A 25,409-nucleotide genomic window follows, 5' to 3' on the forward strand; every position below is an offset into this window, starting at 1 on the left:
TTGGCGGAAATGGAAGAGGAACAGGAGCTTGATATAGATTATCAGTGCATGCACTAGAAGAAGGTCCACCTGCATGAAAATTTTTACTACTACCTGTATGGCTCTCTTTCTCAAGTGAAGGCTCAGGTGGAGGTACAACAACTGTAGGTGGTGTTGGGATGTCAATTTGTTTGCCAGACCTCAAGGTGATGGCACTTACATTCTTCGGATTTTGCACAGTTTGTGAAGGTAGCTTGTCTGAATTTTGGGACTGTGCTTGATTGAGTTGAGTGGCCATCTGCCCCATTTGGTTTGTCAAACTTTGAATGGAAGCTCTGGTCTCTTGTTGGAACTGCATGTTTTGAAGAGTCATCTGCCTCACTAACTCCTCCAATGTAGGTTCAGAAGTAGATGGTTGAGGAGCTGGTGGTGCAGGAGCTTCATGTTGTCTCTGTTGCTGCTGTAGGATAGGAGGAGGCACATATCTGCTAGGACCAGCATTGTTTTGGAAGGGAGGTGATGGTTGTTGTTGTTGTTGCTGCTGGTTAGACCATCTGAGATTAGGATGATTTCTCCAACCTGGATTGTACCTATTGCTGGAGAGGTCATAACTTTGCTGTTGTTGTTGCTGTGTTGGTCTGTTATTATAGATATTTGCAGCATAGGCTTGTGGGGCATCAGGACCTATAGAAGACTCTTGCAAGGAGGGACAAGCATCAGTTGGATGATTAATTGAAGTGCAAATTCCACATACCTTTGCTGGTGGTGGACCTGACTTTTGATTTGTAGCCAGTTGTGAGACCAAGGTGGTGAGAGCATCAATCTTACTCTCCAACTTTTTGTGTTCAGTGGAATCTGGGGCTACCATATCATGCACACCCCTCACAACTATGGAATCACTCCTCATATTGAATTGTTGTGAGTTAGACGCCATTTTTTCAATCAACCCTCTAGCAGAAGCAGGTGTCATATCTCCTAAGGCTCCTCCACTAGCTGCATCAATCATGCTTCTATCCATCATGTTCAACCCCTCATAGAAATACTGTAATAATAGCTGCTCAGAAATTTGATGGTGAGGGCAGCTAGCACACAACCTCTTGAATCTTTCCCAGTACTCATATAAGCTCTCCCCAATGAGTTGTCTAATTCCAGATATATCCTTCCGGATTGCAGTGGTCCTGGATGCAGGGAAGAATTTTTCGAGGAATACTCTCTTCAAGTCATCCCAGCCTGTTATTGAACCAGGAGCCAGATAGTACAACCAGTCCTTAGCAAGATCCTCTAATGAAAAAGGGAATGCTTTCAGACAGATGTGATCTTCAGGGACATTAGGTGGCCTCATGGTGGAACAAACAATGTGGAACTCCTTGAGATGCTTATGTGGGTCTTCACCTGCACGACCATGAAACTTAGGCAGCAAATGGATTAGTCCAGTTTTAAGCACAAAAGGAACATCTTCCTCAGGGTATTGAATGCATAAACTCTCATAAGTAAAATCAGGTGCAGCCATTTCCCTAAGTGTTCTCTCTCGAGGTCCAGGTTGGTCAGCCATGTTTTCAGTTGAGTCAACTTCAGATGCTACACTCACACTATGGGTATCACTCTCAGGTGAGACTATATGCTCTCTAACTAATCTATGGTATGTTCTATCTATTTCAGGATCAAATGGATGCAAAGTGTGTGGATTGTTCCTAGTCATACACTACATGCACCACTATAGTAATAGTGAACAAAGGGGGATTTTTATGAAAACTTAGAAAACAACAAAACTAATGCACCAATATTATTCTAAAATCATTAGCTACTACCACACAAGAATTAAGGCAAAATGATAAATCTAGCTGTCAAAATCAAAAATGAATTCTAATATTCTGCACTATTCACATTCACATTAATACACTAAAACAAAACACACAAAAATTGACAAAGACTCTAAAACATAAAACACACAACAAAACACCACAAAAACAAATACAAAAACGCACAGCCTTTTACAGAAACTGATGATCCCCGGCAACGGCGCCAAATTTGATCGAAGTCGTATCCGGTCAAATAAAAACAATTAAATGTAGTACTAGGAAGTTGTCCTAGGTCGTCTCTCAAGGACCATTTTTCTCTGTCAAAGGCTTAAACACACGAAGTGGGGGGGGGTTTGGTTGTTCAGATTTTTAATTTTATAACACAATAAAATGCAGATAACACAATAAGTAAAATAGATTAGCTTCTTGTTTGGATTGTAACTCTCTTATCCTTGGTTCACAATAAAATTGCTCTATTAACCACTTAATCCTTGTTCCATCCGAGTTAACCAACTAAGCGAAGATTAACTCAAGATTTCCCTACACGAATTAAGCAAACGTATACAACATCAACCTCTTCACAGATTAAGCAACTGTGTCATTAAGCATAGCCCATTAAGCATGGACATACTGATATAGAGGTTAAATGAAGAAGAACAAAGTAGAACAGAGACATACAAACATACACAACCTCAAACAGAGATTACAATCCATAACAAGAAACCAACCCAAAGGTTTTAGCCTTCCATTAAAATAGAAATGAAATGAAAATGCAAGGAAAATGAAAATGCATTAAATCAAGTTAAAGAGTATTACAACCTAGCCTTCCATGGAGGAGGCAAAGAACAGAACTAAAATGCATATAAAAGGAGAAGACAATAAAACATAAATTGCAACTACAAGAGAGAAAATAAACTTAAAGAAAACAAAGAGAAGAGAGGTAGAAGAACACCCAAGAGTAACTTATTTGAAGGTGTATTGAGGGGTATCTTACAATGGAGAAGTGAAGGCCTATTTATAGCCTTCATCTAACACAAAAGAAATATAAAATAATGGGAAAAAGCTAAGACAAAACGAAATGGGATGAGTTGGTGTTGTTGGTGGGATGAGTTGGATGCCATTTCCGCACCGATTTTTGACCACCGAAAGTGTCCTTCTAGATGAACGAATTTGAACACGGTTCCTTCTGCAAAGTTCTAGGTCTTTGTCTCAGCTTTCCAGGGCCACCGAGTTTTCACCATTTGGATCACTACAGCCCAAGTTAAGCCCTGAAGACCGAGACATGTTCATCAGCCCAAAAACAGCGAAAATTTAGAATAATAATTCCCAACTATCCAATTTGGCCCAACAACACACATATCTATCTAAATCCTATAATTAACCATAGATGGAATGTAAAATAGCTAAATTGAAGGAAAATATACATATCAAATTATGATTTATCAGCTACCCCGAGGTTGTCAAGAACACGGAGGTATGCAACTACCACGAGGTTGTCAAGAACACGTTGGTATAGCCTGGAGAGGCGGTACTCACGCTACCAAAGTGTTCAGAAGCACGGAGGTACACAGCTTCCAGCTTGGGCGGCAAGCGAAGCTAAGCCTGGAGAGGCGGTACTCACAACTTCCAGCTCGGGCGTCGAGTGAAGTTGGGCCTGGAGAGGCAATACTCACGCTACCGAAGTGACCAAAAGCACGGAGGTATGCAGCTTCCGGCTCGGGCAGCGAGCGAAGCAAAACCTGGAGAGGCTACTCATCAATTTTCCACCGGAAGACACTACAAGTCGGAAGGATGGCCTCTTCCCCGGACAATTGGGTCGACTCCTTTACTTGTCAACCGGTACACTAAAAAGCCGCTTGACTAAGTAAAGGGGGGCAGCTGTAGACCCCTAAAATTGTCCGGGTCGGAAATAAGACTCGAAGACTATCAAAGATCAATGGAAAGTCAGCCAGAAGGACTCTCAGAAGACCATAGGATGACTATCTGTAGGTTTAGAGGTCTAAGAGTAGCTAAAAATAAGAAAGTGAGAGGAGTAGAGCTCAATACGGCCTCTTTGGAGCTCAGTACGGCCCGTATTGCATTTTTGAACTGCAATACGGCCGTACTGAAACCAATACGGCCGTATTGATGTTTTTGAAACTCAATACGGCTGTATTGAATTCAATACGGCCGTATTGAAGTTCAAAACTTCAATACGGGCTGTATTGACACCAGGGACCGTACTGCGCCTCATTCCTATAAATAGGACGTCATTTGGACGTCATTACACACTTTTTCACACTTCTTGGACTCTCTTCTTGAGTATTCTGGGGTTTTTGAGCAGTGTTCTGCCCTAGAATTCTCTCCGAGAGCCGATCCGACGAAGTTCTTGAGTTCTAAGCATTTAGCTTGAGAATTCGAACTAGTCGAAGGGAAATCTTTTTGATTTCCATAGTAAAGATTAATTTTTAGGGAAGGAGCGAGCGAGCGTGTAGTGCGAGGGAGCGCCAAAAAGCCTCCTAACATCTGTTTAGATATATAAAAGCACGCTTCAAGAGGTTTTTCTTAAAATCCCTTCTTTTATTGCTTTCTGATTGTCGCATATTTAATTTTGTCATCATGTAGATATTTAATTTATAATCGTTTATAATAAATAGGGGTAATTTAGTAATTTTACACTGTTATTTATGAAATAATCCGTCATAGGGAACCCTAATGGGGCGTTGTGGGGTGCTAACACCTTCCCCGCACGTAACCGACTCCCTTACCCAACTCTGGTTGTAATGGCCAAGGTTGATTTATAAAATCAATTGCCTTAAATTTTTTTCCAATGTTTTGAGTAAAACATTGGTGGCGACTCCAAGAACCCTACCTTTTGCGAAAACCACTAATCTATAGAGGGTCCCGCTTGGGATTAACATGGATTAGTGAATCATTTAATAAAATTGTTAGCTCGACAAGGTCTCAGTTTGAGAATAAGTCATTCTAGCAATCCACCACTTTTTAAAAATTAAAACGAGTCTTGACCATCGTCGCGAATGCCAAGGTCCGTTTCGGCGGGTGGCGACAGTTGATGACCTTGATCAAGCCTTCCTCCTTCCTGGGTTCAAGACAGAAGTGGAACAAATGGTCGAAGACCTACTGTCTTTTCCGAATCTCCGTCCTGAAATACACTCCTAACTGCAGGCTTTCATTGAGCCTTTCAGTCTTGCATGGGATCTTCGAGCTCAGTGGTCTACAGCTTTCCAAGAAGTGGCCCAGATTGAGATCGAGAACGAGGACGACCGTGCCAAGCTCGAAAAGCTCTGCCAAGACTTACTCTCAATTAAGACATCGACCGATGAGATGATTTCTACCTTGCAGGCGCTACAAAAGGAGGAGGTAGACATCGAACAGACCATCGCTGCTATGCAACATGAATTAGACAAGGCTCGCTCCAAGAAAGACGCCATCAAAGTTCAAAGCCAAGAGATCAAGCAGCAGCAAACAGGTCTTAAGGAGGAGGGCAAGGTCCTTTCCTCAAGACTTGCCAAGGCTCTAGAACGCAAGAAGCACCTGGAAGTTCAATGTTCTACTCGAAGGCATAAACTGGATAAGGCTTACCAGGCTTATAAAGACTTTAAATCTAAGTTTTGTAATCCTTGAATATTCGTACTTCTGCGTTCTCTTATTTTTCTTTTGTGTAATTATCGAACATCCATTTACTCTCTTTGATGAAAGTCCTTTAAGTATTTGCCATTTATCACTTTGTTTACACTTGAATTCAATTCTTTAATTACGTACACATTTCTCGCATATACTTGTTCGACTATAAAGGGGCCTTCCCAATTATAAGACCACTTTCCTAGGTATCGAGATTTCTGATCCATGGGAAGAATTACCTTTAACACTAAGTCCCCCACTCGAAATCGTTGTGCTTTAACTTTCTTGTTGTACGATTTCTCGATTCTTTCTTTTTGTCGAACAAGATTTTGCAATTCAATCAACCTTTCTTCCTCTAAAGAAATTAACTCATCATACATTAAATTCCAATAATCCTCAGAAGGTAATTCATTCTGTTTTTGTATGTGAATTGATTGTAAATTAATATCAATAGGAAGAATGGCCTCATGTCCATACACTAACTTATACGGAGTAGTTTTCGTGGCATCTTGAGGCGAATTCCTGTAAGCCCACAGTATTTGAACAAGAGTTTCATGCCATCTTCGAGGTTTGTTTGATATATGCTTTTTGATTAAACCGATTACCACTTTATTAGCATCCTCGACTTGATCATTGGCTTGTGCATAATATGGTGTTGAAGTTATCAACTTAATCCCTCTCGACTCTGCATATCGAGCAACGTTTCGACCTATAAAGACTGTACCTTGATCAGTAGTAATTGTTTGAGGAATCCCAAACCTTGTAACAATGTGATCTTCAACAAAATCTATTATGTCTTTTTGCTCGACTTCTTTTAGAGGAATAACTTCAACCCATTTTGTGAAGTAGTCTATGGAAACCAATATGTATTTATGATTTTTCGAGGAAGGTGGGTGTATTTTTTCGATTAAATCCATTGCCCATCCTCAAAACGGCCAAGGTTTTATGATCGAATGCAACTCACTTGCTGGGACTTTTTGTATTGGTCCATGCTTTTGACATTCTTCACAGCTTTTTGCGAATTCGATACAATCCTTAATCATAGTTGGCCAATACAGGCCCTTTCTCGATAAAACCCATTTCATTTTCTTTCCAGCTTGATGTGCTCCACAAATGCCTTCGTGTATCTCTGCCATAGCTATATAACTCTCATGACTACCAAGGCATCTGAATAAGACTCCGTCGAAACCTCTTTTATACAACTCGTTATCCAGCAATACGTAACTGAGAGCTTGGAGTTTAATCTTTCTTTCGACCTTTGTATTAGGATTTTGCATATACTCGATCAATTCACTTCTCCAATCCTGTTGGCTCGAGGAACCAATATTTAGAATTTCTTGATGATCTACCCACTCGGTTTCTATATGCGATAACCGCTCCAGACACTTTTTACTCACTTTATACCCTGAGGCCGTTTGGGCCAACTTGTTGGCAATAACATTGGAATTCCGAGGAATATGTTGTAGTTCGATTTCATCGAAAGTGTTGAGCAATTGCACTACTCGAGTTTTCAGTTCAATTAACTTCTCACTTAAACACTTATATTCTTGTGTTAATTGTTTGATCACCAATTGTGAGTCGCCTCGAATCAATACATTTCGAGCGCCTAACTCCACCAACATCTCTAGTCCAGTTATTAGTGCTTGATATTCAGTTTCATTGTTCGAGTACCTTTTATTCGCTTCGAGTGACACCTTAGTTAACAATCCTTCAGGGGAAATTATTAAAAGACCTATTCCAATGCCTGACTCGTGTTTCGATCCATCGAAATATAATTGCCAAGGTTTTGTGGTTAAGTATAAAACATCGTTTGTTTCTTTCGAGTGATCAGGGAGAAAATCTGCAAGTATTTGACCTTTAGTTGCTTTTAATGGCTCGAAAGTGAGCGAATATTCAGTTAACGCAAGTGCCTGATGGAGGACCATCCTTGGTACTTCACTTCATGTGAGACCCATCACATGGTTCATGACTATGGCTAATTTGAGTAGTATAGAATTTATTGCTTTATTCCATTTTTACCCTTGTATTTTGGGGTATTTTAGTCCTAGGATTTATTTTTTTGTATTTCCCATTTTTGCCCTTGTATTTTGGGGTAATTTAGATGCTTAGGATTTTAATTGGGCTAGGGTGCATCCATTAAGGAGGTGACGCACACTTAGTGGTGTTGTTTGGTCATTTTTTTGGTGTTAGGTAGGCTTAGGCCCAATTGGAGGGCCAAGGATGCATGGACTTATCATGCACCTTGTTGTAGCCAACCTAAACCCTTAAAGATGCCAAACTTGGCCACCAAGTAGCATCTAGGGTTGCATTTGGCATTTCATTTAGGGTGCATTTCTCCCTAGTGAAATTCGGCCACTCACCCTAAATGCAACCCTAAATGCAAGCCTTCCTATATATTCCCCTAGTCTAGCTCCTTGTAGACACTTTGGATATTAATGATATTGAGTGTGCATTTTGCCTCATTGTCATTCTCCTTAGTCTCTAGGAACTCCACGGCCTCCTCCCCTTCTCCTCCTCCTTCCACCACCGTGAGTGAGTGAGTTTGGCCTACCTTGGGTGGCCTTCACCAACCTTAGTGAAGTGAGCTAGCCAAAAGGAGCAACACCCCACCAAACACCTCCCATACACCTTGTGCGCCACCTCCATCACCCTAAACACCAACCTTTTCCTTAGCACTAGGTTGCCTTTGGCTAACCTCCTCCCATCTCCACCATAAAAGCAAAACCCTAAATAGGTTTCATCCTACACTTGGATGAAACAACCTTGAGCAAACCCTCTCACCTTCACCTTTGTGCTTCCGCCACCATCTCCTTCATTTTTCATCATCTTTTGGAGTCTCCCTTGTTGAACCAAGATCAAGGGCGTGCATGGAACTAAGCCACCTTCCATCAAGTGGTATCAAAGCCATGGTTCTTCAAGGGTAAATGTTTTCCTTCCTTATTTTCCTTTGAGTCTTCTTTGTTCTCTATTTTTTGGTATTCGGTCATTTCTCTTCTTCTACTCTCTTGACCGAATATTTTTGTGTGGTTCATACTTGTTTTCCTTGAACCTTCCATGTTTTAGGTTCCATTGTTAGGTTGTCATATTTCTATGCTAGGTTGAGTATTACATGTTCATGCATTTTTCTTTTTGAATCTACCTATTGTTTTGTCATTTTTACTTCCTATATTTTGTCTTACATATTTTCCATGTATGTGCCCAAACACCTTGCATGAAAACATGAAAAATACCATGATGCATACATCTTAAGTGGGCGTGTCATATAGAATTCCTATCTAGGTCATTCATGCATGCTAATAGCTTCTAGCATGTTCTATGTTGCCATGATTTTCCATGTGTGAACCTTCTTGCACATGCTAGAAAAACCGCCCATCTTTACCCTTGCATTTTCACTTGTCTAAGTTGCTTTCTTGTTTTCCAAGAACCCTAAAAGAATCTAAGAGGTGCTGGATATTTTGTGCTAAAACAACTTGACCTAAATAGTACAAAACCAATTCCACTCAAAATTTCCTTAAAGAACCTCTAAGGATGCGCCACTTGTCTTGCTCCTATGCTACATATTTTTGACCTAATTTTTGTGCCACCACAAGTGCAAAACCTAAGCAACAAATTGGGTTGAAATTTTAAAAAAAAATTGGACCCAAGGACATTAAAAAGCAAAAGGCCGTGAACCCAAAAAGAACAAGAACAAAAAAAAAAAAAAAATTATACCTTGGACAAAAAGGACTTGTTGCTTGACTTGTGGACTTGGACCAAATACCTTAGCATTGGAGTTGGAACTTGACCATTTTGGACTTATTTTGGGACCTATACCTTGGCTGGACCGAAAACATTAAAAGATTTAAGCAAGTGAAACTTAAACACAAACCCATTCTAGTGCCATTCTAGGTTTATTCTTTTGAGTGCTATCCTTTATTGATTGAGTCTTAATTTTTTTTTGCTTGTCTTTCTTTTGGCCTCTTTTGTTTGTCTCCATCAATTCTCTTTGAGTTTAGCTTTCCTAATTGTGCCTTTTCAGTTTTATCTTTTTGGAACTCTTGCTCTTGGTTGGTTTTCATTGATTGTAGGTGAAGCACCTATCTAGCAAAGTAGCAATCCTTTGGTGGATTGAGTGGAGGAGTGAACCAAAACCCAACCTAGCCTTTGGAAGGGTTTTCACTAAACCAAAAGGAGAGTAAACACTTGGGAGAGGTGCTAACACGTGTGCTCATTGTGAAGGAACCACAAGAGGAGGAGTTTGAAGACTTGTTTTTCTTGTTTACATTGTTTTACTTACTTTCGGCCCTTTGTTTTAGGCCATTCAATTCTTCCCTTTGGTTTGTAATTTTGGCCATTTTAAACCTCTTCAACTTGGGTTTTAGAGCGTGTAGAGAAGGTGATTTGAAAACCTTCACTAGGACCTCGACTAGTGTATGTTCTAAATTGCTTTCCATTGCATGCTTTATAGTTTTACTAGTATAATTGTCTAGGATTTTTACTTTTGCTTCCAAAACGTTTAGAAGGCTTAATTCTTTTGCCTACTAGGGGTGCGTGCACACACACACTTGGTAGTGTCAAAATTGTTTTTGTAAGAAAGGTAAAAAGGGCTTAGTGATTTTTACTTGAAAAGGGCTTGGTTATTAAGTGATTCTTTGTAGTCCACCTCCCCTTGAAGGTTCAATTTGTATACTTAGGCCTTTTCTACTTATCTTGCACCTTCAAAACTTTTTGTGAAAACCTTTTTATCACTCAATCTTTGTGAAAACCTTTTTAACTCTTTGTGAAAATTTTGTGAAAACCTTTTGATCAAAGATGAGTGAGCATTCTAGTGTACATGGTCATAATTCGCATAGTTCTAGGTCTAGTGTTAGGGATGAGCTTAGGCAATTGAAAGATTACCTAAGAAGAAAAGAGGAAGAAAATATAAAAAGAGAGGAAGAAATTAGAAGAAAAGAAAAAGAGTTTGAAAGAAACAATGAGGAAATAAAAAGATTACTTGAAAGATTAGTTGTGGGAGGAGAGGCTAGTGGTTCAAGACCAAAAGTCACTTCTCCTCAACCCTCAAGAGGAAAGGGGCACATGTATGCAAGTGCTCATGAGGAGGAAGGGCATCATACCCAACCTCCAAGTGATATCTTCTTTAGTAGTCATCACAATGATGATTACTATCAAAGGCCCCCAAGACATCATAGAAATAGGGAGTCCTCCAATAGGGAACCTAACATCAATCTTCCCCCATTTCATGGCAAGGATAATGTTGAAAATTATTTAGATTGGGCAATGAAAGTTGAGCAACTTTTCTCTTGCCATGGAATAAGTGAAGATAGGAAGGTTTCTTTAGCAACCCTTAGCTTCCAAGGGCATGCTATGTATTGGTGGACCTCCTTAGAAAAAGAAAGGAGAATAAATCATGAGCCCCCAATCCAATATTGGAATGAGCTCCGTAGTGCCTTAAGAAGGAGGCATATTCCTCCATACTATGACCGAGAGCTTATGGATAAGCTTCAAAGATTGAAACAAGGGTCCTCTAGTGTGGAAGAATATAGGCAATCTATGGAGTTGCTAATGATGAGGGCTGGGATTAGGGAGGAAGAGAGGACCACAATCTCTAGATTTCAAAGTGGTCTTAATCTTGAGATAAGAGACAAAGTTGAACTTCTACCTTATAGGGATTTGAATGAACTTGTTCAACTTTGCTCAAGAGTGGAGCATCAACTTACAAGAAAACCTTTTCGAAAAGACTCCACTCCCTCTTATTCCAAGAGTTTTAAGAAGGAGGGCCACTCTTCCCTACCTTATCCCAAAGAAGAAAAAGAAAAAGGAAAAGAAAAAGAAAATTCATCTTTTAAAGCACCTTCCAAAGAGTCTAAGTCAAGTGAAATCAAGTGCTTTAAGTGTCTTGGAAGAGGACATATTGCTTCTCAATGTCCTACAAAGAAAACCATGGTTTTAAAAGCCCAAGATCACTATAGTAGCCTTGATGAAGCTACTTCATCTTCCTCTAGTGGAGAAGAAGCCATAGACTCCGAGGAAGAAATTTTACCTTGTGAAGGAGACTTATTGTTGGTTAGAAGGCTCCTTAACAATCAATCTAGTGAAATTGACCAATCACAACGAGAGAACTTGTTTCAAACAAAATGCAAGGTCTTAGAAAGTACTTGTTCTCTCATTGTCGATAGTGGGTCTACTTCTAATTGTTGTAGTATTAGATTGGTTGATAAGCTAGCCTTAACTACAAAACCTCATCCTAAACCTTACAAAATGCAATGGATTGTAGACCCCTAAAATTGTCCGGGTCGGAAATAAAGCTTGAAGACTCTCGAAGACTGAAGGATAATCAGCCAGAAGGACTCCTCGAAGGCCCTAGGAGGGTTCTCTGTAGGTCTAGAGGTCTTAGAATAGCTCAAAATAAGGAAGTGGAGGGAAAAAGCCCAATACGGCCGTACTAAAGTCAATACGACCGTATTGACACTTCAATACGGTCGTACTGAAGTCAATACGACCGTATTGACACTTCAATACAACCGCAGCGAACTCAATACGGGCGTATTGAAATTTCTGAATTTCAATACGACCGTATTGAACTTCAATACGACCGTATTGAAGTTCAAAAATTTCAATACGGCCGTATTGCCCCTGTAGGCCGTATTGCGCCTATTCCCTATAAATATGACGTCAATTGGACGTCATTCCACACTTTCACACTCAGTTTTGACTCCCTCCTTGAGTATTCTGGGGTTTTTGAGCAGTGTTCTGCCCTAGAAATCTCTCTGGGAGTCGATCCGACGAAGTTCTGGAATTCCGAGCACTTAGCTTGGAGATTCGAACCTAGTCGAAGGGAAATCCTCCGGATTTCCATAGTCAAAATTTTATAGGAGAGAGCGAGCGAGCTTGTAGAGCGAGGGAACGCCAAAAAGCTTCCCAGTTTTACTCAATATATAAAAGCACGCTTCAAGAGGTTTCTTCTTAAATCCTTCCTTTTACTGCTTTCTGTGTGCATATTTAAACTGTCATCATGTAGATAGTTAATTTATAATCGCTTATAATAAATAGGGGTAATTTAGTAATTTTATACTGTTCTTTTAAAAATAATCTGTCATAGGGAACCCGAAAGGGGCGCTGTGGGGTGCTAACACCTTCCCCACTCGTAACCGACTCCCTTACCCAACTCTGGTTGTAATGGCCAAAGTTGATTTTTAAAATCAATTGCCTTATCCCTTTTTCCAATGTTTTGAGTAAAACATTGGTGGCGACTCCACGAACCCTCCTTTTACGAAAACCACTAATCCATGGAGGGTCCCGCTTGGGATTAATATGGATTGGTGAGCCTTTTAATAAAATTGCTCGTTTGACGAGGTCTCAGTTTGAGAATAAGTCATTCTAGCAATCCACATTTTTAAAAAACGAATAACGAGTCCAACCATCCTTCGCGAATGCCGAAAGCCCGTTTCGGGCCGGTGGCGACAGATGGCGACTTCACTGGGGAAGCCTCGAGAGTCAGTCCCATTTAGTGACAGATTATTTTTAACAAATAATAGTTAAAATTACTTTATTACCCCTCACTTGTATGATAATATGTTTTATATATTTGGCTTTAAATAACTGTTGTTTGTTTAAATTTCCGCAATTGTTTGAAATAAATTGCACACAAACCTTTGCACACAACAGTTCCCTCTATACCCGGGGGCATGAGTGGTAATCCATAGGGAGTGGATGTTAGTACGGCCGGTTGATGGGTTTATAGGAGCCTATGAGACCGTTGTCGGAAAACATCACTCAAGGTGATAACCATGAACTCGAGTCTGACAGTGCGTTGGAGCTTTCCATCGGCTTACGACGAGAGGAATTGGGTCCCTATAATGGGGGCACCTTGGGGGCCTTTGACCAAGTGAGAACAGTTAGATCCTCCTTGAATATGCACTTTTCTGCAGGAGACCCCTACCTCGTAATTTGCTCGTGACTGTTCGTGGATGAGTGAATTGTTTGTGTAAATGCTTATGTGCAATTGTTTGTGCATTAATAAATAACCTCGTGATAAGGTCTAAAAATAATCCCCATGCATAAAAAACCATGACATGAGAGGAAAGACCAATGTGTGAAAATATAATAAAAGTAAGGAGCATAGGCATCATTATCAATAAAACCTCATGCATCCTCATCATCATTTATAGGTTCACTAATACCCTCTCGATGTGAGTGAAAGAGACCCGTGACTATTGAGATTCTCCGTTGTGGAGAGATAATAGTCTAGGGAGGGTGATAAACTTTCATCTTAAAAAGGCAGCGCCTCAAAGATGAAAGGTTATCAAGCTCATGTCAAGAGCGTATTCATGAATAAACTAATTAGGTTAAAAAATTCATTTTAGAAAGTGGCTGGTCATCTCTCTGTCCTCACGCGCGCGCAGAAAATCAAGAAAATGGAAGCGCTAGAGGAACAAAACAAGAAGCTCACGACCGAGCTTTCACAGCTTAAAGAGCAAATGGCGCAAATGATGGAACTCATGCGTCATCACAACATCCATGAATCTCATCATAGTGATCATGGGTCCCATCATGAGGGAGAGGAGGAAGAGCATGAAAAAGATCCTCCAAATGCCATACCTCTTGGGGCTGGAATCATGATTAAAGAGCCCGAGGTTTCAAAAGAACAATTCCACGCCCTAGAGGATCGGTTGAGGGCTATGGAGGGGCATGACTTCGATATTAAAGATGCCGCCGACATGTGTTTAGTGAGGGATATTCAATTCCCTCCCAAATTTAAAGTGCCAGATTTCCCGAGATACGTGGGATCGACTTTCCCCAAGAGTCATCTCACCATGTACTGCCGAAAGATGGCTGCATATGCCACAAATGAAAAGCTCTTGATCCACTGCTTTCAAGAGAGCTTAGCTGAAACTGCACTCAACTGGTATATGCAGCTAGATGGAAATCTAGTACACACATGGAGGCAGTTGGCTGACGCCTTTCTCAAGCGCTACAAATACAACATCGACCTAACACCCGATAGGTCAGATCTTCAAGCCTTGAGCAAGAATAATGATGAATCTTTCAAGGCGTACGCCCAACGTTGGAGGGAGTTGGCGGCACAGATAGAGCCCCCGCTGTCAGATAAGGAGACGGTGTCCATATTCATCAACTCGTTGACTGGTCCCTATTACGATAAAATGATAGGGAACACAACGACACTCTTCTCGGACATCATCACCATTGGGGAAAGGGTGGAACAAGGATTAAAAAGTGGGAAGCTAGTTAAGCCTTCCCAATCATTCGAGGCTAAGAAGACCTTCAGGAAGAAGAATGAGGGAGGAGTCAATGCTATAACCATATCCTCGGCTTCTTCCACTTCGAAGTCAGGAAGATCGCAATTCATCCCTGTGAAGAAGTTTGATAAACTTCCGACCACTTATAGCGATCTCCTTCCGAAGCTAGTAGAAGCCAAACTTCTAGCTCATGTTCCACCAAGGAAGATCGACCCACCTTACCCCGATTGGTACAAACCACAAGACAAATGTTTATACCATTCGGGGGCACCAGGGCATTCAACAGAGAGATGCCTAGCTCTCAAATACAAGGTCCAAAACCTTATTGATGCTGGGTGGGTCACCTTCGATTCGACAGTGCCCGACGTGAGCAAGAATCCTCTACCAAAGCAGGAGTAGAGAATGGCAAGCCACAATAGGGCCCCTTCATATTTTTCTTTTCTTTTAAGGGACTCATGATCAGTACCCGAGATCATGAGAACCTTTTCATGTAAATAAGGGTTTTGTACAGTTTTACATACATATATCAATAAAGAGGCATATTTCACACATTATTCTCTTTTTATTCTTTTCTCTCTTTCCTCATTAACATTAATAATTCTAAACCTAAACAGAACCAATAAAATAATTATGTCTGTAATTGTTCGCTCTGACCGGGATCCGAAGGTGAAAGGGTTGAGTTGGACAGTGATGAGGAAACCACTTCTCCGGATCTGCAAAGATTGCTAGATCAAGAAGCTCGTCAAGAGAAATTGGAGACTATAAATTTGGGGCATGGCCGAGAGATAAAAGAGGTCAACATTGGGACCCATATCAGTGATGAAATAAGGACACATGCTTCCACTATGATTATAATAAAATCATTCTTTCTCATTGCTTCTTTTCTTGCTTATAATAAAATTCTAAACCACATTTTTTAACCCTGTTTGAATAAACATGAATGAGGTTAAAATCATCTTAATAATAATAAACCCACATCATTTTTATGTGGAAGTGTGTGTGTCAACTTGGAGCACCTTTTCTTGGCCTCAATAAGTGCCATCATGGATAAAGAAATCCTAAAGATAAAAAGACCCGCTAGGAATCCCACAAAAGGGTGACCTAGGCAAAAGTTAGGGTTACAAAATAATGAACAAAAACAAAAGCCCGCTAAAACTCCACAAATGGATGTTTTAGGCAAAAGTTAGGGCAAAAGAAAAACAAAATAAATCCATGATGGTACCATCAATTGAATTCAACAAGGGGCTCAAGAAAAGCTATCCAAGTTGTCAAAGCACAATCATTAATAACAAAGATGTGCTTAACTTCATAAAGTGTTTAATCGAACAAGCCTAAACACATAAGCCTACCTCGGCTAACCATTCTTACAAAAACCATTTTTTCAAAAATAAAATAATCCCCTCTAAAACACAAACTTCAGAATAAAAAATATCTTTCCCTTCTTTTCTCTCTTGTCCCAAAAGATTTTAGAATAATCTAGTGGAAGCATGGAGAAATAAATCATCACTGATCTGAACAACAAAATGGTGGAAGAACTATGCCAAGAATTCAAGATCCAACACCACAATTCTTCCCCATATCGGCCAAAGACGAATGGGGCAGTTGAGGCAACCAATAAGAACATCAAAAAATAGTGCAAAAGATGGTTGTCTCATTTAAAGACTGACACGAGATGTTACCCTTCGCTCCTCGTGGCTATAGGACTTCAGTACGTCCATTTACAGGAGCTACTCCATTCTCACTCATTTATGGGGTGGAGGCAGTTCTACCCATCGAAGTCGAGATACTCTATCTAAGGGTAATCATGGAAACAAAACTTTCCGAGGCAGAATGGGTTCAAAGCCAATATGACCAGTTGAACCCTATCAAAAAGAAACGGCTGAACGCCATATGCCATGGTCAAGCCTATCAGAGGAAGATCAAAAAGGCTTTTGACAAGAAAGTCCACCCTCGAGTCTACCATGAGGGAGAGTTGGTAATGAAGAAATTACTACCAACTCAAAAGGACAAAATCGGAAAGTATGCCCCAAATCACGGAGGACCATACGTGGGAAAACGAGCCTTCTCAGGAGGAGCATTGATCCTCACAAACATGGATGGAGAAGAACTTCGATACTTAGTCAACACTGACGTGGTAAAGAAGTACTATGCTTGAAGACGTTGCTTGCATAGGCCCGCTAGGATGAAAACCCAAAAAGGGCGTCCTAGGCAAAAGTTAGGGCAAAATAAAAAGCCTGCCAGTACAAGGGTACTAGGCAAAACAAAGGCAAATTTACCCCGTTAGGATACGTCCTAAGCAAAAGTTAGGGGCAAAAGAATAAGATGTAAAAGCAAAGCAAGCAACGATCGCTTAAACCGAAAACCGAAAGGCGGTTCAAGTGATTATCTTCTAGAAGCAAGCGTCTTGCAGCATCTACACTCCTGGCTCAGGCCGAAGCAATTAGGGGAACGTAAAGAGCAACAATTACAGATATAATTGTTAAGCCCAATGTATATAGCCTACCCTGGCCAGCCATTCTTCAGAAATTTCCTTCTGTATATCTTTCTGTAAAAACACTTGTGAATATCAATAAAATATCCATTTGTTTCTTTTCTCTCTTGACCATGTGATTATGCCTCTGAATTGGTTTTTCATAAAAATTGTACGAAATTCCATTAATAATCGGTCAATAAAAGAAAATTGGAGGGGTTCCTGTAAAATCCATAATCTCCTGCATAAAGGCTCACAAAAATACTCCCTCGCGTCAATAACAGAAAGTCCTCCAAGAAGAAGAGGATAGGGAGAGCCACTCACTTTTCTAAATAAATGAACAAAAATAAAAAATTGTATTGCACACACATTAGTTGCACATTCAAAGACCTTATCATGAGGCAACCGCATAAAATAGAAAAATAGAAAATTGCTTGTGTATGACAGCAGCAAGCAAAATACAAAGATTCAGAAAATCAACAGCATCATACAGAATAACTGAGCCTGGAGAGGCTTGCCGAAAGAATACTCTCAAAATAACTGAGCCTGGAGAGGCTCGCCGAAATAATACTCTCTCAGAATAATTGAGCCTGGAGAGGCTTGCCGAAATAATACTCGTACAGAATAATTGAGCCTGGAGAGGCTTGCCGAAACAATACTCCCACAGAATAATTGAGCCTGGAGAGGCTTGTCGAAATAATACTCCTTCAGAATAATTGAGCCTGGAGAGGCTTGCCGAAACAATACTCATACAAAATAACTGAGCCTGGAGAGGCTTGCCGAAATAATACTCTCTCATAAATTTAATTTCTTTAGCACTTTTAATTTCTGTACAGCAAAAGCCAAAAACATAAAAAAGGCAAAATACAGAAAAAGCCAAATCAGAAGAAAAGGCAAAATACAGAAAAAGCCAAAAATAAAAAAGGCAAGGATATAGAAAATCCAACAAACAATTTGTACCAAATAACTAAGCCTGGAGAGGCTTACCAAAATAATACTCCACATCCTCCACAAATATGCAGAATAACTGAGCCTGGAGAGGCTCGCAGAAATAATACTCCCCAGAGGGAACCTCAGCTCAAGCTCACGGAAAAATCCCCAGCGAGAGCTATCAAAGCAAAATCGACGCAATCCCCAATGGAAGTGCGATCATCCAAACAGTATATACAAGTCAAAGGACTTAACACTTCCTCAGTGGAAGATAGCTCTCCGACTCAAAGCACTGAGCGAGGCTAAGCCTGTAGAGGCTTCCTAAATAATACTCTGGGATACAATAAGATCCCCAAAATCCCCAATCGCCTACTCAAGAGGCATCCCTGCAAAAAGGAGAAGAAAATCAAAAATATCAATAAGTATTCCCCAAGCGGAATCCGGCTCTTAGCCAAACATCGAACGTCAAGCCGATACGCCTAACAGAAGAGGCTAATCAAAATTAACGACGAAATCCCCCAGCGGATAACAGCCTACACAGAGGCAAAAATCAGAAAATCAAAAAGAGATACCCGAATAAGGATGAACCGGGATACTCCACCAACGTCAAAGGACGTCAGCCAAACATAAGGCATCGCTCAACTCAGAGAGAAAGAGCATCTGTGTCTACACCCCAAGGAGTCAGAAATTCCCCATGGGTACCAACAATGCAATGCAAGTTGGGGCACAGGAACCTGTGAATGACTGCACATCCCCTAGACGGATCCCTGCGTTATCCAGCCCTCAGTGGCACAAAATCAGAAAAAACCGTCAAAGCAGCATCGTGGACTGTGGAGACAAAATCATCTCAAAGCCTAAAAGGCAATACTCAGCTACCCAGTTGTCGAGAGCACCGAGGTATGCACAAGTCTGGAGAGACGGTACTCAAACAAAGTCTGGAGAGACGATACTCAAACGAAGTCTGGAGAGACAGTACTCAAACAAAGTCTGGAGAGACGATACTCAAACAAGGTCTGGAGAGACAATACTCAAACAAGGTCTGGAGAGACGATACTCAAACAAGGTCTGGAGAGACAATACTCAAACAAGGTCTGGAGAGACAATACTCAAACAAGGTCTGGAGAGACAATACTCAAACGAAGTCTGGAGAGACAGTACTCAAACAAGGTCTGGAGAGACGATACTCAAACAAAGTCTGGAGAGACGGTACTCAAACAAGGTCTGGAGAGACAGTACTCAAGGTCTGGAGAGACAATACTCAAGGTCTGGAGAGACAATACTCAGCCATCAGCGTCGTCAGAGGCACGTTGGTGTTAAACTCAGCTACCGAGGATGTCAGAAGCGCCGAGGTATGCACCCACCTGGAGAGGCTACTCAACAATTTTCCACCGGAAGACATTACAAGTCAGAAGGTCAGCACATCACCCGGACAATTGGGTCAACTCCTTTACTTGTCAGCCGGTACACCAAAAGGCCGTCCGACTAAGTAAAGGGGGGGCAGCTGTAGACCCCTAAAATTGTCCGGGTCGGAAATAAAGCTTGAAGACTCTTGAAGACTGAAGGATAATCAGCCAGAAGGACTCCTCGAAGGCCCTAGGAGGGTTCTCTGTAGGTCTAGAGGTCTTAGAATAGCTCAAAATAAGGAAGTGGAGGGAAAAAGCCCAATACGGCCGTACTAAAGTCAATACGACCGTATTGACACTTCAATACGGTCGTACTGAAGTCAATACGACCGTATTGACACTTCAATACAACCGCAGCGAACTCAATACGGGCGTATTGAAATTTCTGAATTTCAATACGACCGTATTGAACTTCAATACGACCGTATTGAAGTTCAAAAATTTCAATACGGCCGTATTGCCCCTGTAGGCCGTATTGCGCCTATTCCCTATAAATATGACGTCAATTGGACGTCATTCCACACTTTCACACTCAGTTTTGACTCCCTCCTTGAGTATTCTGGGGTTTTTGAGCAGTGTTCTGCCCTAGAAATCTCTCTAGGAGTCGATCCGACGAAGTTCTGGAATTCCGAGCACTTAGCTTGGAGATTCGAACCTAGTCGAAGGGAAATCCTCCGGATTTCCATAGTCAAAATTTTATAGGAGAGAGCGAGCGAGCTTGTAGAGCGAGCGAGCTTGTAGAGCGAGGGAACGCCAAAAAGCTTCCCAGTTTTACTCAATATATAAAAGCACGCTTCAAGAGGTTTCTTCTTAAATCCTTCCTTTTACTGCTTTCTGTGTGCATATTTAAACTGTCATCATGTAGATAGTTAATTTATAATCGCTTATAATAAATAGGGGTAATTTAGTAATTTTATACTGTTCTTTTAAAAATAATCTGTCATAGGGAACCCGAAAAGGGCGCTGTGGGGTGCTAACACCTTCCCCACTCGTAACCGACTCCCTTACCCAACTCTGGTTGTAATGGCCAAAGTTGATTTTTAAAATCAATTGCCTTATCCCTTTTTCCAATGTTTTGAGTAAAACATTGGTGGCGACTCCACGAACCCTCCTTTTACGAAAACCACTAATCCATGGAGGGTCCCGCTTGGGATTAATATGAATTGGTGAGCCTTTTAATAAAATTGCTCGTTTGACGAGGTCTCAGTTTGAGAATAAGTCATTCTAGCAATCCACATTTTTAAAAAATGAATAACGAGTCCAACCATCCTTCGCGAATGCCGAAAGCCCGCTTCGGGCCGGTGGCGACATGGATCAATGAGGAAAGAGGTGTTGTAGTCAACCAACAAGCAAGCATACCAATCTCTATTGGCAACTATAAAGAAAATGTTTTGTGTGACATAGTGCCATTAGAGGTTAGTCATGTCTTGCTTGGGAGGCCATGGCAATTTGACAAGCACATAATCCATGATGGCCTCACCAATAAAATAAGTTTCCAACACTTAGGTAAGAAGTTTGTGTGGTGTCCTCTATCACCCTCTCAAGTGAATGAGGACCAACTCAAACTAAAGGCTAAGAAAGATGATGAAGAGAAAAGCAAAAACAAAAACAAAAAGAAAAGAAAAAATAAAAAGAATTTTTCCTTTGAAGAAAAAGGGCTAGGTTCAAGTGAACCTTAACCCTTGTGCCATCCTCTTTTCTTTGGTGCCAAAGAAAGATGGCAATGGAGGATGAGCACCTTTTAAAAGCCATCATTGAATAAAAGGCACCCAATCCTAAGTTAGATGATTTGGTGAATGAATTGCATGGGTCAATAAATTTTAAATGGTGATGCCTCTTTGGCTCTTTCCTTTTGCCCTAAGCACCTTCATTCAACAAATTATGTACTTAAGGATTGCATAGTTAAGTTTTAATATTTTACTCCCCTAATTGTGGTTTCACTTCTTTTGAAGGATTGTCGCCACCGGCCCGAAACGGGCTTTCGGCATTCGCGAAGGATGGTTGGACTCGTTATTCGTTTTTTTAAAAATGTGGATTGCTAGAATGACTTATTCTCAAACTGAGACCTCGTCAAACGAGCAATTTTATTAAAAGGCTCACCAATCCATATTAATCCCAAGCGGGACCCTCCATGGATTAGTGGTTTTCGTAAAAGGAGGGTTCGTGGAGTCGCCACCAATGTTTTACTCAAAACATTGGAAAAAGGGATAAGGCAATTGATTTTAAAAATCAACTTTGGCCATTACAACCAGAGTTGGGTAAGGGAGTCGGTTACGCGTGGGGAAGGTGTTAGCACCCCACAGCGCCCCTTTCGGGTTCCCTATGACAGATTATTTTCTAAAATAACAACGTAAAATTACTAAATTACCCTATTTATTATAACCGATTATAAATTAACTATCTACATGATGACAGTTTAAATATGCACACAGAAAGCAGTAAAAGGAAGGATTTAAGAAGAAACCTCTTGAAGCGTGCTTTTATATATTGAGTAAAACTGGGAAGCTTTTTGGCGTTCCCTCGCTCTACAAGCTCGCTCGCTCTCTCCTATAAAATTTTGACTATGGAAATCCGGAGGATTTCCCTTCGACTAGGTTCGAATCTCCAAGCTAAGTGCTCGGAATTCCAGAACTTCGTCGGATCGACTCCCAGAGAGATTTCTAGGGCAGAACACTGCTCAAAAACCCCAGAATACTCAAGGAGGGAGTCAAAACTGAGTGTGAAAGTGTGGAATGACGTCCAATTGACGTCATATTTATAGGGAATAGGCGCAATACGGCCTACAGGGGCAATACAGCCGTATTGAAATTTTTGAACTTCAATACGGTCGTATTGAAGTTCAATACGGTCATATTGAAATTCAGAAATTTCAATACGCCCGTATTGAGTTCGCTGCGGTTGTATTGAAGTGTCAATACGGTCGTATTGACTTCAGTACGACCGTATTGAAGTGTCAATACGGTCGTATTGACTTTAGTACGGCCGTATTGGGCTTTTTCCCTCCACTTCCTTATTTTGAGCTATTCTAAGACCTCTAGACCTACAGAGAACCCTCCTAGGGCCTTCGAGGAGTCCTTCTGGCTGATTATCCTTCAGTCTTCGAGAGTCTTCAAGCTTTATTTCCGACCCGGACAATTTTAGGGGTCTACAGCTGCCCCCCCTTTACTTAGTCGGACGGCCTTTTGGTGTACCGGCTGACAAGTAAAGGAGTTGACCCAATTGTCCGGGTGATGTGCTGACCTTCTGACTTGTAATGTCTTCCGGTGGAAAATTGTTGAGTAGCCTCTCCAGGTGGGTGCATACCTCGGCGCTTCTGACATCCTCGGTAGCTGAGTTTAACACCAACGTGCCTCTGACGACGCTGATGGCTGAGTATTGTCTCTCCAGACCTTGAGTATTGTCTCTCCAGACCTTGAGTACTGTCTCTCCAGACCTTGTTTGAGTACCGTCTCTCCAGACTTTGTTTGAGTACCGTCTCTCCAGACCTTGTTTGAGTACTGTCTCTCCAGACTTCGTTTGAGTATTGTCTCTCCAGACCTTGTTTGAGTATTGTCTCTCCAGACCTTGTTTGAGTATTGTCTCTCCAGACCTTGTTTGAGTATCGTCTCTCCAGACCTTGTTTGAGTATTGTCTCTCCAGACCTTGTTTGAGTACCGTCTCTCCAGACCTTGTTTGAGTATCGTCTCTCCAGACCTTGTTTGAGTACTGTCTCTCCAGACCTTGTTTGAGTACTGTCTCTCCAGACCTTGTTTGAGTACTGTCTCTCCAGACTTTGTTTGAGTACTGTCTCTCCAGACTTTGTTTGAGTATTGTCTCTCCAGACTTTGCCTCTCAAAATGAGGTAGTTGAGTATAGTTTGTCTCCACAGTCCACAATGCTGCTTCGACAGTTTGTTTTTCTGATTTTGTGCCGCTGAGGGCTGGATAATGCAGGGATCCGTCTAGGGGATGTGCAGTCATTCATAGGTTCTTGTGTCCCAACTTGCATTGCTTAGTTGGTACCCATGGGAATTTTTGACTCCTTAGGGTGTAGACACAAATGCTCTTTCTCTCTGAGTTGAGCGATGCCTTATGTTTGGCTGACGTCCTTTGACGTTGGTGGAGTATCCCGGTTCATCCTTATTCGGGTATCTCTTTTTGATTTTCTGATTTTTGCTGCCTCTGTGTAGGCTGTTATCCGCTGGGGATTCTGTCGTTGATTTTGATTAGCCTCTTCTGTTAGGCGTATCGGCTTGACGTTTGATGTTTGGCTAAGAGCCGGATTCCGCTTGGGGAATACTTATTGATATTTTTGATTTTCTTCTCCTTTTTGCAGGGATGCCTCTTGAGTAGGCGATTGGGGATTTTGGGGATCTTATTGTATCCCAGAGTATTATTTAGGAAGCCTCTACAGGCTTAGCCTCGCTCAGTGCTTTGAGTCGGAGAGCTATCTTCCACTGAGGAAGTGTTAAGTCCTTTGACTTGTATATACTGTTTGGATGATCGCACTTCCATTGGGGATTGCGTCGATTTTGCTTTGATAGCTCTCGCTGGGGATTTTTCCGTGAGCTTGAGCTGAGGTTCCCTCTGGGGAGTATTATTTCTGCGAGCCTCTCCAGGCTCAGTTATTCTGCATATTTGTGGAGGATGTGGAGTATTATTTTGGTAAGCCTCTCCAGGCTTAGTTATTTGGTACAAATTGTTTGTTGGATTTTCTATATCCTTGCCTTTTTTATTTTCGGCTTTTTCTGTATTTTGCCTTTTCTTCTGATTTGGCTTTTTCTGTATTTTGCCTTTTTTATGTTTTTGGCTTTTGCTGTACAGAAATTAAAAGTGCTAAAGAAATTAAATTTATGAGAGAGTATTATTTCGGCAAGCCTCTCCAGGCTCAGTTATTTTGTATGAGTATTGTTTCGGCAAGCCTCTCCAGGCTCAATTATTCTGAAGGAGTATTATTTCGACAAGCCTCTCCAGGCTCAATTATTCTGTGGGAGTATTGTTTCGGCAAGCCTCTCCAGGCTCAATTATTCTGTACGAGTATTATTTCGGCAAGCCTCTCCAGGCTCAATTATTCTGAGAGAGTATTATTTCGGCGAGCCTCTCCAGGCTCAGTTATTTTGAGAGTATTCTTTCGGCAAGCCTCTCCAGGCTCAGTTATTCTGTATGATGCTGTTGATTTTCTGAATCTTTGTATTTTGCTTGCTGCTGTCATACACAAGCAATTTTCTATTTTTCTATTTTATGCGGTTGCCTCATGATAAGGTCTTTGAATGTGCAACTAATGTGTGTGCAATACAATTTTTTATTTTTGTTCATTTATTTAGAAAAGTGAGTGGCTCTCCCTATCCTCTTCTTCTTGGAGGACTTTCTGTTATTGACGCGAGGGAGTATTTTTGTGAGCCTTTATGCAGGAGATTATGGATTTTACAGGAACCCCTCCAATTTTCTTTTATTGACCGATTATTAATGGAATTTCGTACAATTTTTATGAAAAACCAATTCAGAGGCATAATCACATGGTCAAGAGAGAAAAGAAACAAATGGATATTTTATTGATATTCACAAGTGTTTTTACAGAAAGATATACAGAAGGAAATTTCTGAAGAATGGCTGGCCAGGGTAGGCTATATACATTGGGCTTAACAATTATATCTGTAATTGTTGCTCTTTACGTTCCCCTAATTGCTTCGGCCTGAGCCAGGAGTGTAGATGCTGCAAGACGCTTGCTTCTAGAAGATAATCACTTGAACCGCCTTTCGGTTTTCGGTTTAAGCGATCGTTGCTTGCTTTGCTTTTACATCTTATTCTTTTGCCCCTAACTTTTGCTTAGGACGTATCCTAACGGGGTAAATTTGCCTTTGTTTTGCCTAGTACCCTTGTACTGGCAGGCTTTTTATTTTGCCCTAACTTTTGCCTAGGACGCCCTTTTTGGGTTTTCATCCTAGCGGGCCTATGCAAGCAACGTCTTCAAGCATAGTACTTCTTTACCA

General features: G+C 41.1%; 1 protein-coding gene and 1 non-coding gene across 2 annotated transcripts; one reads left to right on the forward strand and one right to left on the reverse strand.

The window, feature by feature from the left end:
* Positions 1–1,043: 1,043 nt before the first annotated feature.
* LOC145957667 (small nucleolar RNA R71) lies at positions 1,044–1,148 on the forward strand. The gene has a single exon (XR_014433710.1). It is a non-coding gene; the product is annotated as a small nucleolar RNA R71 (small nucleolar RNA).
* Positions 1,149–5,458: 4,310 nt separating this feature from the next.
* On the reverse strand, positions 5,459–7,324 carry LOC145957404 (uncharacterized). The gene is made up of 2 exons (XM_083073653.1): positions 6,364–7,324; positions 5,459–6,249 (listed from the first exon to the last, which is right to left on the reverse strand). The coding sequence occupies exons 1-2, from the start codon at positions 7,322–7,324 to the stop codon at positions 5,459–5,461; spliced, it is 1,752 nt and encodes a 583-aa protein (XP_082929779.1).
* Between the last annotated feature and the right edge of the window lie 18,085 nt (positions 7,325–25,409).

Source organism: Cajanus cajan, chromosome 4 (assembly GCF_000230855.2).
Source record: "Cajanus cajan strain Asha chromosome 4, NIPB_CcT2T_4, whole genome shotgun sequence".
NCBI classification, from domain to species: domain Eukaryota; kingdom Viridiplantae; phylum Streptophyta; class Magnoliopsida; order Fabales; family Fabaceae; genus Cajanus; species Cajanus cajan.

Excerpts from the sequence above, each read along its gene's own strand:
- LOC145957404 (XM_083073653.1), bottom strand. The coding sequence starts at position 7,324 with ATGGTCCTCCATCAGGCACTTGCGTTAACTGAATATTCGCTCACTTTC. Across the intron at positions 6,250-6,363 it reads AATACAAAAAGTCCCAGCAA|ACTACTTCACAAAATGGGTT; the intron begins GTGAGTTGCATT and ends TGGTTTCCATAG.